This window comes from Crinia signifera, chromosome 3 (genome assembly GCF_055691185.1).
Source record: "Crinia signifera chromosome 3, ASM5569118v1, whole genome shotgun sequence".
Classification (NCBI taxonomy): Eukaryota; Metazoa; Chordata; class Amphibia; order Anura; family Myobatrachidae; genus Crinia; species Crinia signifera.
In genome coordinates this window covers 296,021,347-296,036,066 of record NC_139219.1, presented here as the reverse complement: position 1 = coordinate 296,036,066, position 14,720 = coordinate 296,021,347, and the positions used below count along the sequence as shown (strand labels likewise).

The following is a 14,720-nucleotide window of genomic DNA, read 5'->3' as shown; positions in this document are numbered from 1 at the left end:
TAGCTCTGGCCTTTGGACACTCTCAAAGGGTTCACTACTTATCATACTGTATGTGTGTTTCTGATTGTAAACATATGAGTCAACTTTATACTCTGATCTATGGTTATCATCTGTTACATGTATGATCAATGCTGCCGTTTGGGTCTCCATCATGCGAATATGTATCATAACCATTCTCTTGTCTCATTCCTTTTTATTTATGTCTGCCCACTGTATATGACAAGCCATATCTGCGCATTGGCTATGTTACCTCCTAGTATGTGTATGCTTGTCATTTTTTGCTTTGTTATTTGTAGCATTTTGTATGTCAAATTTTACATAAAAGCCAAAGAAAACTATTGAATTTAAAATAACCAACACAAATCGGCAATACAGTATGTCCACCAAATTCCAAAATCTCATTTTCACAGTCCATAGTGTATGTTACATTGCTGTTGCGTAATCTCTCTGCCAATGCTGCAAGGCCTCTCGCTATGGTTTCAGTGAACAAATGGGGTTCGCAAATCATAAATTCTTATTCTCAATTGTTTCAAAGATTGCAACGTATTTTCCAGCTGGAATATTATTATTATTATTATAATTTTATTTATAAGTGTTTCGCAGCGCCGTACAAAGGAACAATACAGGGAGAAAAAACTTGGCATAACATAAATAGAGTACAAATAAAGAGCGCCACAGTTCAATACACATTACAGCTTAAATATAAGTAGTGAGGACTCAGTCAACATACATACAACTAGAGGCTTGAGGCCAATGATGGAGATAAGCATGCAGAAGAAGATGGTCACTGATTGTTTGAGTATAGGAGAGCTGTGAAGAAGTGGGCTTTGACAACAGGAGGGAAGAGGGCCCTGCTCAGAGGAGCTTACAGTCTAGTAGGAAGGGGAGACAGACAGATTACAAGAGGTGCAAGCAAGTGGGTGGTGGCTAGATAGCAGTATGTAAACAGGCAGGGGGTCGGAGAACCAGCTAGTTTATGCAGTGGAAGGGTATGCTTTGATGAATAGGTGAGTTTTCAGTGCCCGTTTGAAGCTTTGCAAGGTCAGGGAGAGTCTAATGGAGCGAGGGAGTGCGTTCCACTGAAGGGGTGCAGCACGGGCAAAGTCCTGTACTCTAGCATGGGAAGCAGTGATCAGGGTGGAGGAGAGACGACAGTCGTCAGCTGACCGTAGAGGGCGGGAGGGTGTATGAATGGAGATGAGGTTAGAGATATATGGAGCAATGGAATTAGAGATGGCCCTGTATGTGCGTGTGAGGTGTTTGAAGAGGATTCTGTAGGGGAATGGGAGCCAGTGCAGATTTTGTTAAAGGGGAGTGGCAGAATTAGAATATTGCTAAATACTGTGCACGGCCTGCATCACAAAAGCCGGTGCACGTTCTGCTCCTGCGCCTTTCTCCAGCCTTTGGTTCCAGGTCTAATTGTTTGATGTTTCTTTGGCGTTGGCAGAATTGTGAATCCGAGCGCTCTGAGAGAAGACGTTTCATTCCTACACATACACACGCAGACTTGAGGTATGAGCCTCATGGTTGGAAGGGTCAAGATAATGTGCATTATCAGCGGTGTGTAAATATTGGCCCCACTGCACCAAACTTAATCCACATTAAATCCCAGTTAACAAAAATTTCCTCTGCTACAAAATTCTCCACATCTCATTTCAGTGATTGTTGTGTTTTGCTGATGAGAACGGAAAAAAAAAAAATCCCCATCAAGCAATCACGAAATCCTTTGCATTTTGCTATTTCAATCCGGTATGCTGCTCGTTACAAGGAAGGGTGGGGGGGATAATAAGCCCCTTGGTTTGTCAATGGAAAAGAAAGAGCTTTTTAAAGCTGGCTGCCTGTTCCAGTCACACAGGGAGCATTAATGGGCACCAGCTGTGTTGCAGCTATAGCATCTCCAGCACTTCAGCTTCTCACAGCGAGATGCCGTGTGGCGATGGCGCAGAAGTACCTCCTGTGCTGTATCAGGAAGTATACACTTCACTTGTCGTTCCCTGGGCAACAGATTAACCGCAGCCAGCTGGCCACGCACTGCCTCAGCAGATCAAAGAGTAAGCTCTGCTCCTAACGGCTCCAGTGTGCATGTCTGCAGGCACTAGGACGTAGGAAGCATTGCAAGTTGAATTTCAAGGTTACAGACAGGGTGGGGTGGTGGTTTGGGGGGGGGGGAGCGTGGGGCCGCACTAGGAATAGTCACTGGTGAGAATCCTCTATCTCTGTTCCATCAGTGCAGTCCTTTTCATCTGTCTGCACGTACGACGAAGCACCTGACGCGCAGCCACAAAGTACAGCTGCAACCCGAAATGGCACATACCTGTATTTAAGCTGCTCTCACCAGGGGCTATGTCTGAGATAGTCATAAATTACCGGCTGTAGCTCATAACCTTGTCTCAAGCACTCAGGCAGCCATCCTTAATACCCATCTATCCTCCCCTCTGCACACGTGCCATGCATCTCTCAATGAGGCTTGTACTGTGCTAAGCATAATTGTGCAGGTTCATCCGGGGCGGCAGCAGAGGACTGCTAATCAGCACACACAGACTCCGGCGCTCTTTGTGTTAGTTTATTAGCAAAGCTACATTTATTACCGGTAGGTGTCGGAGAGTGAGAGAGAAGGCGTGGAAGGGTTGCGGGGACTGTTAGGAACGAGTGAATTAGGAATGCAGAACCATTTTTGTGGAGCGGATGTTCTGTCCATATCTAACAGATGGGGGCAACACATTCCTGTGCCTCGTGACTGCTACATCCTTAATAATTGAATAAGGGCACCAAACTTTTACATTCCATCTGCCAGACAGGCTGTATGAGTGCTGAATTCCAATACAGGTTCTGCTGTATTGGAAGATGCAATCTCTAAAATAGGCTGTTTACGCACATTGCAGGTCACTTAAGGGACTAATGGGGGTTATTCAGACCTGATCGCTGTTGTATGAATTAGCAATCTCATTGAATGACTGCACAGGCATACGGATCGTGAGCAACAGAAATAGCGAAAATATCTCATCGCAATTCCTTCGTCATTTGATTGACAGACAGGAAGTTGCTGTTTTGGGGGAATGTCAGAAAAAATGCAGCCATGCCTAGGTGTTTTAGGGGAGGGTGTGTGCCGCCAGCGCTGCCCTCGATCAACTTGAAGGGTCAGACTTACATTTGCACGGACTGGGGAAATCGTTAGGTGGTGCGTGAATTGCATATGGATGTCCGACAGGATAGCGGATTTGCAGGTTTTTACTCTGTCTGGGCGGTGGCTAACTACTGCAAAATAGCAGATGAGCAATCAAGTCTGAATTAAGCCCAAAGTTTGGGCAAATGTTCTGAAGGTGCCCATACACACAGGAATAATTTTTATTTTTTTTATTTTTTTGCAATTTTGCCATTTACGACTGATCGGAATGAGCAATTGTTTAAAAGCATAACGTTTGTGGGCATGATCACGATCCAGTGCGGGTTCAAGCCCGCTGATCCCTTCAGCAGGCAAAAAGATGAACGACCTGTCTTGTATGATTTGTCACACATTGTTCCGTGTGTATGCATGATGAACGATATGGTATTCTAGTAAGCCTCCTTAAAGCAAATGCTTCGAAAGATATTCTGTTACGTTATGGTTACCTCTGTGTTTGTGCTTGTGTGAGAGGGAAAGATGTAGTTTCACTCACTGCCAACAGATGGCAGTGTTTCGGAGACACCTTACCGTCTGAACTATCCAGACGCACCAGCGTGAACCCAAGATCGTTTTACTGTGCGCTCCATGGATTCCACTGCATACACACCTGTTAGGTTCTTAACCACTCCTTGAAATGTCATCACAGAGTCTAAAGCTGGGTACACACTAGTAGATATATCTGCAGATCAATTGATCTACAAAGAGTTATCTATACACACTGCCCAATCAATTGTGATTGACATCAAAACTGGGCGGGTGCATTTGCATGCGATCGCCCATTGAGCTGTCAATCACCGGCATGGGCTGTACGGGTGGTCGGCGATTTTGCCTGAACACACAGAAAGATGCGCCAATATATCTTTAGATATATCTCTCAATATATCGGACATCGTTTGTGTTGCACAGCCAAATGCGCTATATCTGTGAACGACGCCGATGGTCTGTACAATACCTACGCACGTGTTTTACAATACACACATTTCATTCCATGCACATAAGATTGCTCTCTACACAGCTACCTGCTCTTCTGTATAAATGAGAGCACAGCTCTCCGCATCCTCATTGATGAGCTGAGGGGGAGGATTACACAGGATTGATAGGAAATTGCTCCGCTATTGCATTTAAGCATCCTACCAGCACCGCCAGAGCTCAGGACCACAGTGTGTTGAGCTAAACAGTGTCTGGCAGTCAGAGGGTTACCCAGCAGGAGGGGCTGTATGGAACAAAAGGCGGATGATTGAACAGCTGTGAGTTGTAATGCCAGCTAACGAGTCCCCACACAGCTATAATCACAATCCAGGCCAGTTATCTAACATATTCTTCATGTAGAATATTCAACACAAAACTCTTTAATCCTTTCTGCCAGAGCAAAAGTGGGGACTTATGAATGTATATTTTTCCATATCTTTATGTTCCCTCTTAAGGGGGAAAAAAAAAACAGATTTACTGCTGGCATACAATATGGATTTGAATATATATTTTATTTTAAATGTAATATGGCTGCAGCTTACATTGTAGCATGTTCAAATGCTTTGTCTTACTAGACCATACTGGTCTCTTATGATCAGTTCTATGTTTCTGGACACGAGCCAGAATTGACGTTGGTGCTAGACCAGTGGTCAGGGAACAGGGATAGGGTTAGGGTTTGGGTAAAAATTAAATTCCGGGGGGTAATGGACGGCCGCGCTGCCGAGACATAGCCGGGCATGCATATGAATCTATATGCATGCCCGGCTGTGTCTCGGCAGCGCGACCGTCCATTACACCAAGGAATTTCATTTAATTGCATATAGAATGTATATAAAGATTCTCTATGCATGCCCGGCTGTGTGTGTTACAGTACTGTAGTGTACAAGGACCTGACGCAGTGCAGTGCGTCAGGCCCTTGTTTATGACATGCTTCCATGCCTGATGCCCCGGGCCCCGCCTACTAGTCCACCCGCATCTCCAGTAGAGTCGAATAGTAACTGCACCATTTCGGCAGCGCGCAGTCTGTACTGTCACTGCAGCACCGAGGTTCATTGCCTGGTTACAGGCTCCTGTCAGTGTATACCCATCTCTAGTCTAGGGAAAACATTGCACAGACTGTCACTATATCATCTTGTAATACTGACACTAATAGCTGCCTGGACGCCACATTATCAATGGCTATACCACACACAGCCTGGCAGCCATTGATGATGATGATGATGATTACCATGTATGGCTGTGTGTGGTACAAATTTTGTACCACACACAGCCATACAGCTGGAGCCAAACTCTGTGTTTCTGCCAGCGGAGCACATTGCCGAGAATGGGTCGCGCAACCGTCTCCGGCACGGATGGCAAGCAGGAAGCTGCTCAGACCAGAGCGGCTCCGTCTGTACGTGGTAATCATCAGCATCATCAATTGCTGCCAGGCTGTGTACCTTACTAGCAGGATATATCATGATTTTTTAGTTTCAAATCCAGGGGGTAACGTCGACCTATCTAAATATATTTTTGGGGTAAAAAGTAAAAATTTCCCTGACCCCTGGACTAGACAGAAGGAAACATACAGTATGGGTGATGTTTTACAAAGGAGTTGGAAATAAGAAAAGAGGGTACAATGTATGCGATTACAGCTACACCCATAAAGAAAAATAAAAGCTATAGCACGTACAGGAGGCAGGATATTTAGTAGTATCCCACTAGTACCAGGACCCATTAAATCTCCCGGCAGCCCCAGGAATCTGCTGGAACATATATACTTGGAAGATACAAAAGCTATACGTTAACGTCTGCTATAGAATCAATAGCTCTTTTGCTTATACACATGTGTCCTCCGTACATCATTGCTGCAGTTGCGACAAGCAGCCCCTCTCTGAGTGCCGATACCCTGCTAGCACCAAGTATCTTTTCTGCCAAAAATGGGCTGGGCATCATGGGGGTCATTCTGGTTGATTCGCAACTTTGTGAGTCAACCAAACGCCGCCCACATGAACGCCTGCCTGCCGAGAATGTCCCCACATGCATGCGAATGGATGTTTTCAATAAACATCCACTCTCAAATTGCGTGCGGGGAGGTCACCGACCATCGAATGATTTCTATAGCAATCGCAGATCTACTGTAAGACACATCCGCTGACGTCAGCTGCCTGCCCCCAGCACCCACGCCGCGGCCGCATTAGCATGGGAGCACCGAGCGTTTTCATGGGGCCGCCCATGAAATGCTGGGCCTTTCCATGGGCGCTAATCCTCGTCGTCACCCCCCGCCCGCACTGCTCCGTGCGAACCGGCTGGCGAATAATCATTTTGCTGCACACCCTCGCACAAAGCGGCTGCACATGCGCATACAAATTCACGCCCATGCGCAGTTGCTAAACATTTTTCCTCTGTACAAACGTGCAGGAGAGTGAAGCAATCAGAATGATCAGAATGAGGGCCCATTTACAGACTCAGTCGCACACAGATATACAAGTGTAGCATATCAAATTAATCAGCAGAGTCTCCTGGTATGTCCTAGTTGCAATGCTTTCAGATCAAGGATAGATTTATTTAACGCAGTTGTATTTATTTACAATTTTTTGGTACATTTTGGTATATTTGGTACGATTTTTGACTGATGGTCATTATCAGACTATAGGATTATAGCCCATTTTTATTGGCTGAAATATGTCCAGGGCTGTTATTGCAGTTTATGCTTTGCCAGCATGAGGCCACAAAGTGTAGGAGCTTGCTAAAAGCACTACTGGGGACATCTGTAGCAGCACTACTGGGGACATCTGTAGCAGCACTACTGGGGACATCTGTAGCAGCACTACTGAGGACATGATATGTAACTGGCACTAAATATGTGCAACAAAATGATTGCATAGCAAAATTATTGCTTAGTAATAGTACACAAACTTTGCTTCATGTTTAGAAACCTTGTTTTAGGCACAAATAAAATATATTTGTGTGTATTTCATGTGTTTACTGTGTTTATACAGTATAAATGCAAGATACCTAATTGAAATATAAAAATATTCTGAAATACGGAATAATCCGTTATCCAAAGTTCTTTTAGTCTAGAGCATTTTGGATAAGGAATATTCAACCTGTATATAGGAGTACCTGTGTTTGAAAACAGGTGGCGTTGCTGAGGAAAGTTGTTGCAGGTTGAGTATCCCTTATCCGAAATGCTTGGGACCACAAACATTTTGGATAAGGGATTTTTTCAGATTTTGGAATATTTTATTTTCATACTTACCTGGTCCCCTTTTGGGGCCCCGATGGTCCTAAGGCGGCCTTCAGGATCCTCTTCAGCAGCATCAGCGGGTGCAGTGCGCCGGTGACATCACCAGCGCGCCTGCGCATTTGCACAATGCACACCTAGGACCGGAGATGCCACTGAAAAGGATCCTGGAGGCCACCGTGGACATGAAGTATGAAAATGGGGGCTTAAAAAAAGAAAGAAAAAGAACATATTTTGAAAAACCACGGTTTTCGAAACACACGGATAAGGGAGACCTGACCTGTATTACTATCAGGTAGTAGCGCAATTCATGCAATTTGGCTGCAACAGTTCTGAATGAGGGAGCTGGTGCATTATGTTGATGGGAAAAAAAAACTAACCTATGAATCAATCTGAAAATTTATATGGCGCTGTATAAAAGATGGTAGTACATGATAGTAATACCAACTTTCCTCAGTAACGCCACCTGTCTTCAAAAACAGGTACTTATTGATCCACCCTCGTAAGTGTAGTTGGGAGCATCGTTGTATGAGTCTGCTCTGGGTGTCATGGCTCCACCCTATGCCTATGATCGCTACCAGGGACCAACCCTGCACCGAGTGAACTGAACGGTGTGACCCATGTCATCCAGGCTAAAACGAATCTAAAAGCATCAGCAAGGAGAAGAACCGGCAATAACCCAGGCCAGCCTGCAGTGTGAATCCGCCTTAACCCCTTCAGTGGTGTTTTTTTTTTTTAGGGAGCACTCCCCACTGGGCGAGTTTTTTCTGGGGATTGTGCCCTAAAAAAAAACACCGCTGTCTCCCGGGTCCGGGCAGAGCCGCTGAACCGTCAATAAGCCACTGCCCGGCCCTGAGCCCCGGCGCCCTGTCCCTACATGAGGCTTGTCATAAGCCAGCGCCGCAGGCTGTAATGCAACAGCCGGTGCCACGGGCTGTAATGCAACAGCCGGGGGGGTGAACCGGGGGCGCAGCGGAAGAGAGGGAACTCAGCAGCGCTGCCCGGCGATAATCACTGGCAATCCCAAGAATTTTCCGGGCTTGCCAGCCTGGGCATTAAGGCATAGCCCGGAAAATTCTCGGAATTGCCAGTGAAGGGGTTAAACCAGCTGGACACTGCTGGAGACATGTTCAGTGACCCAGGTCAGACCCAGGTTTTTTGGTGTGAAAGTGGTACAGTATGATTGAAGTTGATGACATTAGGGCACTTCACTCATAGCTCTTCTAATATTATTTTAGTACAAAATTGTTTCTTCATAATTAAAAGAGGGCACTCACAAGTCAGAGAAATCCTTTTTGTCAATTGATAGCTTGATAACATTTTAGCTCGTTACTTGCCAGCAATAAACTAGCCACTGGGGGCACTGTTGCTGTAGGTGATGCTGTAATCCCATAGTCAGATTTAGCAGCAGGGCAGCGGCTGAGAGACAGCGTGCCCTGCGCGGAGCATTGAGTCAAACATGTTTTCCTTCTTTCATTAGCAGAGAGAAAGATCTGAGGGAATGATAACAATCTGATGAGTACATTTGGGAAAGATTTGGACAAGCTGCCAACATTTTATTATTGTTAGCAGGAGCACGTTGCTGCAGAGCAGGTGCATGTACACACATGTGGTTTAGTCCTGGCGGACCCTGGTGCACCACACACTCTATAATGACATGTTTACTGAAGTTCATTGTCAGGATATTTTGTTTTGCATTTTGTCCTGTTTTCTTTAAATACTAACATTAAAAGTCTACAGAAGCTATATATGGTGTGAATGTCAGTGCAAAAATAGCAGAATGTTCATTTTTCTGTGGAACTGATTAATATAGAAGAGCGAGAATTTCAGGCCCAAGCCTTGGTACTTGTTAATTACGCAGTCGCCACTTTGGTCAGCGCTTTCCTTACGCTCTAATAAGACTGCAGATCATCAACTGTGCATGTGCTGATTTCAGTTCTCCCACTGTGGACCCACTAAACCAGGCATGTCCAAACTATGGTCCTCCAGCTGTTGTGAAACTACACATCCCATCATGCCTTGCCACAGTTTTGCTATTAGGGAATGCTAAAACTATGGCAATGTATGCTGGGATGTGTAGTTTCACCACAGCTGGAGGGCCACAGTTTGGCCGTGCCTGCACTATACCCAATCACACAGAGTAGAGTTCCCGTGTGTAGATGTATGTTCTCCCAGGAGTCAGGATGTGTACTCTGACTCTCTTGAGCTATTTTTGGCATTGGCTGAGCAAAAAACTATGCTCCGGATCTGGATACAAAGTAGCCCTCTATGCACGTTCTAATGTGATGTTGAGATTTCCTCATTAACCCCTTCAGTGGTGTTTTTTTTGTAAGGTAGCGCTCCCCACTGGGCGAGTTTTTTGGGGGGAGCGCTACCTGAAAAAAAACCCACCACGCTCTCCCCCTGGGACGGGCAGCGTCGCTGAACACTTTGCCAGCCACGGCCCGGCTCTCCGGAACACGGGCCTGCACCCGGCGATGCGGCGTGTCAGTAGCCGGCGCCGGAGTCTTCAATAGAAAAGCGTAGGGGAGGCAGGAGGAGGTGTGGCGGAGGAGAGGGAGCCCGGATCTAAACAGTGGCAATGCCGAGAATTTTCCAGGCTTGCCAGACTGGGCACTGAGGCACTGAAAATTCTCGGGATTACCACTTAAGGGGTTAAGCCCCTCCCTATATTTCACCAGGGATGTGGGCAGGATCCGTGTTAGGGTGCCAGGAGGTGATACATACGATATCCTAGTGCTCAAAATGCTGGAGGTCAAAAGTCCAACCACAGCAATTCTGACAGGGGCTCTGTATGTACCATAATCCTCTCCCCCCTAACGCTCCCTTGCAGCAGTCTAACCCTAACCCACCCTGCATACTTACAGATCAGGATGTCTGGTGTCGATATTCCCGCGTCAGCATCCTGATGTTCTCGAAGCTCCTGTGCCGGTGTTCTGACAGCAATCGTGATGCCGTCGTCTGTATACTCAATGCCGCATCCGGCAAGGGGAAGTCGACAAACTTAAGTGGGTGCCCTGGAATGTTCAGGGGATTAGTTAAGTATGGTATATTTCTGGCACTTACACTCACACATAATAATAATAATAATAATAATAATAATAATAATAAATACCTATAGTAAGGAATAGTTCTACATACTAATTTATTTATTTTACTTAACATCTTATGACAATGAAAGCCGTTCAGTGCAATAAGAAATCAAATGGCGAGCTCATGGAGGACAGAAACCTCCCGTGGTGGGAATGCCTGACCGATTTTATCAATCAGAATGTTTTTACTGGATTTACTATTAGATATGGAAGTTCTCCATAATTGGTGTTCCGGGGGTATTTCCAGAATTCAACAACCCGCCAAAGTCTTTTTATGCGTAAGGATTAATCAAAACAAAAACCGGTTCTTATATGTTAGTTGGGCACCCACTAAGGTAAATACCCAAAAACCACCTAGCTCCTCTACAAATGATCTAATTACCCCTCCCCCCCCCACACAAAAAGAATTTTTTTTAGGACTTGCTAATAACAGTCCTACTACTTTCAGTGCTAGCTCTTACGAAGTCTCCAGTTACTCTCTGGTCGATAAAAAATTTAATCGCAACCAAATTTAAACGGGTATGTGTCATTGAGACTACCCTATTCAGGACAACATGCATTAGATCGATCACTGAACGTCGACAAGGCTTAGGTCCACACCTGAAATAGTTGACATGGCTAAGGTCGCCAGGGTTGGAAGCATTAGGTCAACAATGGGAAGGTCGACAGTAAAAAGGTCAGCATGAGTTTGTTTTGTCCCGAATTTTGGTCGACATGGTGTAACTGTGTCCCCTCGCATGGCTCGCTACACTCGGCACAGTATTTTATTCTCCCACCACACCGTAGTGCATGAAATACCTCCTGTCGGCTCAAAAAAAAGTGAAGAAATCATGTCAACCTTTCGACTGTCGACCAGTGGCGGCTCTTACTTCACCGCCCCTGAGGTAAAATCCCTCACTCAGGGGTAGATTTATCATTGGTGGCGTGGCGTTCGTTATGGGCACAGGTTCGCTTCACCACTATATCGTGGTGAAGTGAACCTGATTTGCGCCCGAATGTATTAACACTTGCCTGCACGTTATGGGAGTGCGTTATCCCCTCCTGCCGGGGATACGCTTCCTCCCATAACGAATGGTGCTTCGGCGTCCGGCGGCGTCCACTGCGCATGCGCCGAAAACCTTAGTTCGACTCTCCAGCCGGACGGTGGGGAGTCGGACAAGCAGGCGCCATGAGAAGGTGGTACTGCTCATGACCTCAGACGTCACAGAAGACAACCATAAAGTTTATTGAAAGGAACAAAAAAAAAAATGGAGACAAGCAAGTTTGCAACGCCAGATCATTCTGGCGTTACGGAAAGCTGCGCATAGACGAACGGAAGGGGATAAACAAGTTTCATAACTTCGGTAGGACTCTTGAGCGCTGTACTAAAACGAGTACAAGCGCTATGCCGCCGCCCCCGCACCGCCACCGTTAAAGGACCAGCACAGCAGGGTTGATAGATGAGGGGAAGCGCTATCCCCTCCTTTAGCGCACGGGGATAGCGCATATACCCCATAACGCACAATGATAAATCTACCCCTCAGTGTTTGTGAAGTCCGTGAGACTGCTCTGGCTTCAATGTGACTGGCAGTGACTTCCTATTTGAAGTCTGACCTGCCAGTCACCCGCATTACGGCGTTCCCATTGGGAGGTGTTCCCTCCATCTGTGCTGCCTCTTTGGCTTCTAGCCGAAGCAGCCCATAGAACCTGAGGTATATCAGGTACACCTGCCAGTATATCATTCCCTGTATAAATGTTGAGCGTTGCTTCATAAAAACCAAGCTTATCTGCAACATGAATTCTTTATGAAACTAAAGACAATGTTTTCAAATGGAGTTATATATAATATGATACAGAAGTCGCTTATTAAATATTAAGTGGTACATTAGTAAGAATTTGGAGACAGAAATAAAAATACAATTGATTTCATCTATTAACTAACCGTTATTTAGAACAAAAAATAAATATGCCCATGTTTGGCTTTACGCGTATTGTGCATGGTACCTGCTGCCTTATATTTAAGATGGGATGTTGCTATGGGTAACCAATCAGATTGTATCTATTATTCTCTAGGAGGTGCTAAATAAATAAGAAGTAGAATCTGATTGGTTGCTATGGGCAACATTCCATCTTCAATAGAACTCCTATCTTCGTAAATTTACCCCATAGTGAGTACAGCAAATCACTGTCCTTGCCCAAAAATTCCCTGGTGGTACAGGGCACTGAATACGGTGAAGAAACAGGAGATTTGCATTATAATGGAAGGTGGCAGGAGAGAAGAGCTTGAAATGGGGCTCTCCTGTAGGATTTGGGAGTGTACGCAACTGTTTCAGCACCATATGTTGTGTGGCCTACATGGGAGTGCAAAAACCTTTACATGTGGTATGGCTTATGGGACATACACACGGGGTGATTTCTAGTCATTTTCTAAGTGATGTCACTAGAAAATGCCCCAACATCGCTCCGTGTGTAGGGGCCATTGCAATGTTTAGCCCCACGCAACGCTATCACCCAGCAATTAATATCCATGCTGGATAAATCTACTTAATCACCAGTCAGGGCCAGGGTTCTCACTGTAGAACCCTGGCCCTGACAGATCGCTTTGCACACATCGCTGGCACATCGCTGTGTGCTGAGCGTTCTGAAGGATCCAGCATCGGTCAGACCCTCAGCAAGTCTCCCTGTGTGTAGACCCCTTAAGTTTCCTCAAGGTATGATCTATTTAGCCCTAATTGTGCAGTTTGGAATGTTGACCACAATGTCAACAGAAGTCCCATACACACTGGGCGACTTTGTGCTGAAAGCCGATCAAAACCGCAAGTTTGAGTGGCTTTCAGCTCAAAGCCGCCCAGTGTGTATGGCCCGGCAATGAGCGATTAGCTGGGAAAGCCGCTCATCTGCTTGTATTACCCTCCCCCGCTGAAGGTGCCGGGCAGGGGGAAAGCCACAAAGTGTGTATGCACTGAGCGGTTTTCCCCCCAGCGATGATAGTGATCATCGCTGGGCATAATCACCCAGTGTATATGGACCTATACTGTAATTGTTTTTTATTATAAAAGATGCCAAGTAACTGGTTTTGTTTATTTTATTCTGTTAGTCAGCACATTGGTTTATTTGATATTTGGTACTTTAATGATTTGTATGTGCGTTTCAAAAATGTACTGTATAACTTGTATTCCCGGCATGTTTCAGATGGAAATTTTAAATGGAAAATTCTTCTAATTGTAGAACACTGCATGATCTGTTATTAAAAACAGCACTTCTATATTTCGGGCATAAGTGCACTGGGAAGAGACCTCCCTTACCAAACCGCTGCTTAATAAATAAACCCCTAGGACAAAATAAAGAAACGCAGATTTTTTTTTTTTTTTGCAAAAGCACGAGTTCTAGATTATAATTGAGTTATATCTCTATTATAGAAACCATTTGCTTGACAAGAGTCAATTTTTGCTTGCTCCTTAATTTGCATAAGAAAAATAGGAATGTTGATAGGGAATTCTGTTTCCCTTCCACCCCCAAAAGAATTAAATTTTCATCAAGACATGAACACTGGCTTCAGAACACGGAGAAACTGGGTTAAACATATGCAAATTACGAGTTCTGCACAGAACTGATTGGCGACTGCAGGCTTTTCCCCTGTATCTCCTCTCCGCATTCTGCTGCTTATTAAAAAAATAAGGCCTTAAATATTTCAGGCAACAGCTGTGCATGCTCCTGTGTTTTGTGTGAATGCTGGCGCACAGTCATTCCAAATACGTCCTACATTTAATGATCTATTGACTCTCTCTTTCTCGCTCTCTCTCTCACTCTTCAGCTTCAGAGAGCAAAGTCACGTCGTGTGTGGCTGTGTGGCGGATACCGAAGGAATTGCAGGCAGGAAGTCATGATATCCCCGATGATTCTTCAAACAACACCCAAACCTTGGAGCTTCTCTGTCACCTTGACAACACCGATCATGGCAATATGTCCTGGTAGGGTTTCTGAGTACCTTCAATACTTCATTAGAGTTCTAAGGAGCTTGAGAAACCATGTTTAATTTTGTGTTTTTAATCTATAGTTGTGTAAATGCGGTCACTCGCACTGGTGGAGCCTATCCATTGAGTACATAACTGGAACAAGTAATCCAAGCATCATAGAAGAAACCTTGCAATTCTATCTTAAAAATCCAGTTGTGATACAGCAAGAGGCTGATCCAGGAAAAAATTTATGTTTGGGGTGGGGGACACAGTTTTTAGGGGAAGCATGTTTGCGGATGTTTGGTCAGATGGGGGAGTGAGGATGTGGGGGAGAT

General features: G+C 45.2%; 1 protein-coding gene across 2 annotated transcripts in view; it reads left to right on the top strand.

Annotated features, from left to right (window-relative positions):
* EIPR1 (EARP complex and GARP complex interacting protein 1) overlaps positions 1-14,720 on the top strand; it is a 248,516-nt gene that overhangs the window by 98,718 nt on the left and 135,078 nt on the right. Inside the window, exons 1-2 of one of the 2 annotated variants that reach the window (XM_083178487.1) lie at positions 2,493-2,590; positions 14,244-14,400. In XM_083178487.1, coding sequence (XP_083034613.1) covers positions 14,393-14,400 — 8 coding nt within the window. In that variant the 5' untranslated portion in view covers positions 2,493-2,590; positions 14,244-14,392. Of the gene's footprint in view, positions 1-2,492; positions 2,591-14,243; positions 14,401-14,720 lie in introns of those variants that run through there. The other variant, XM_083178485.1, reaches the window with a different exon arrangement.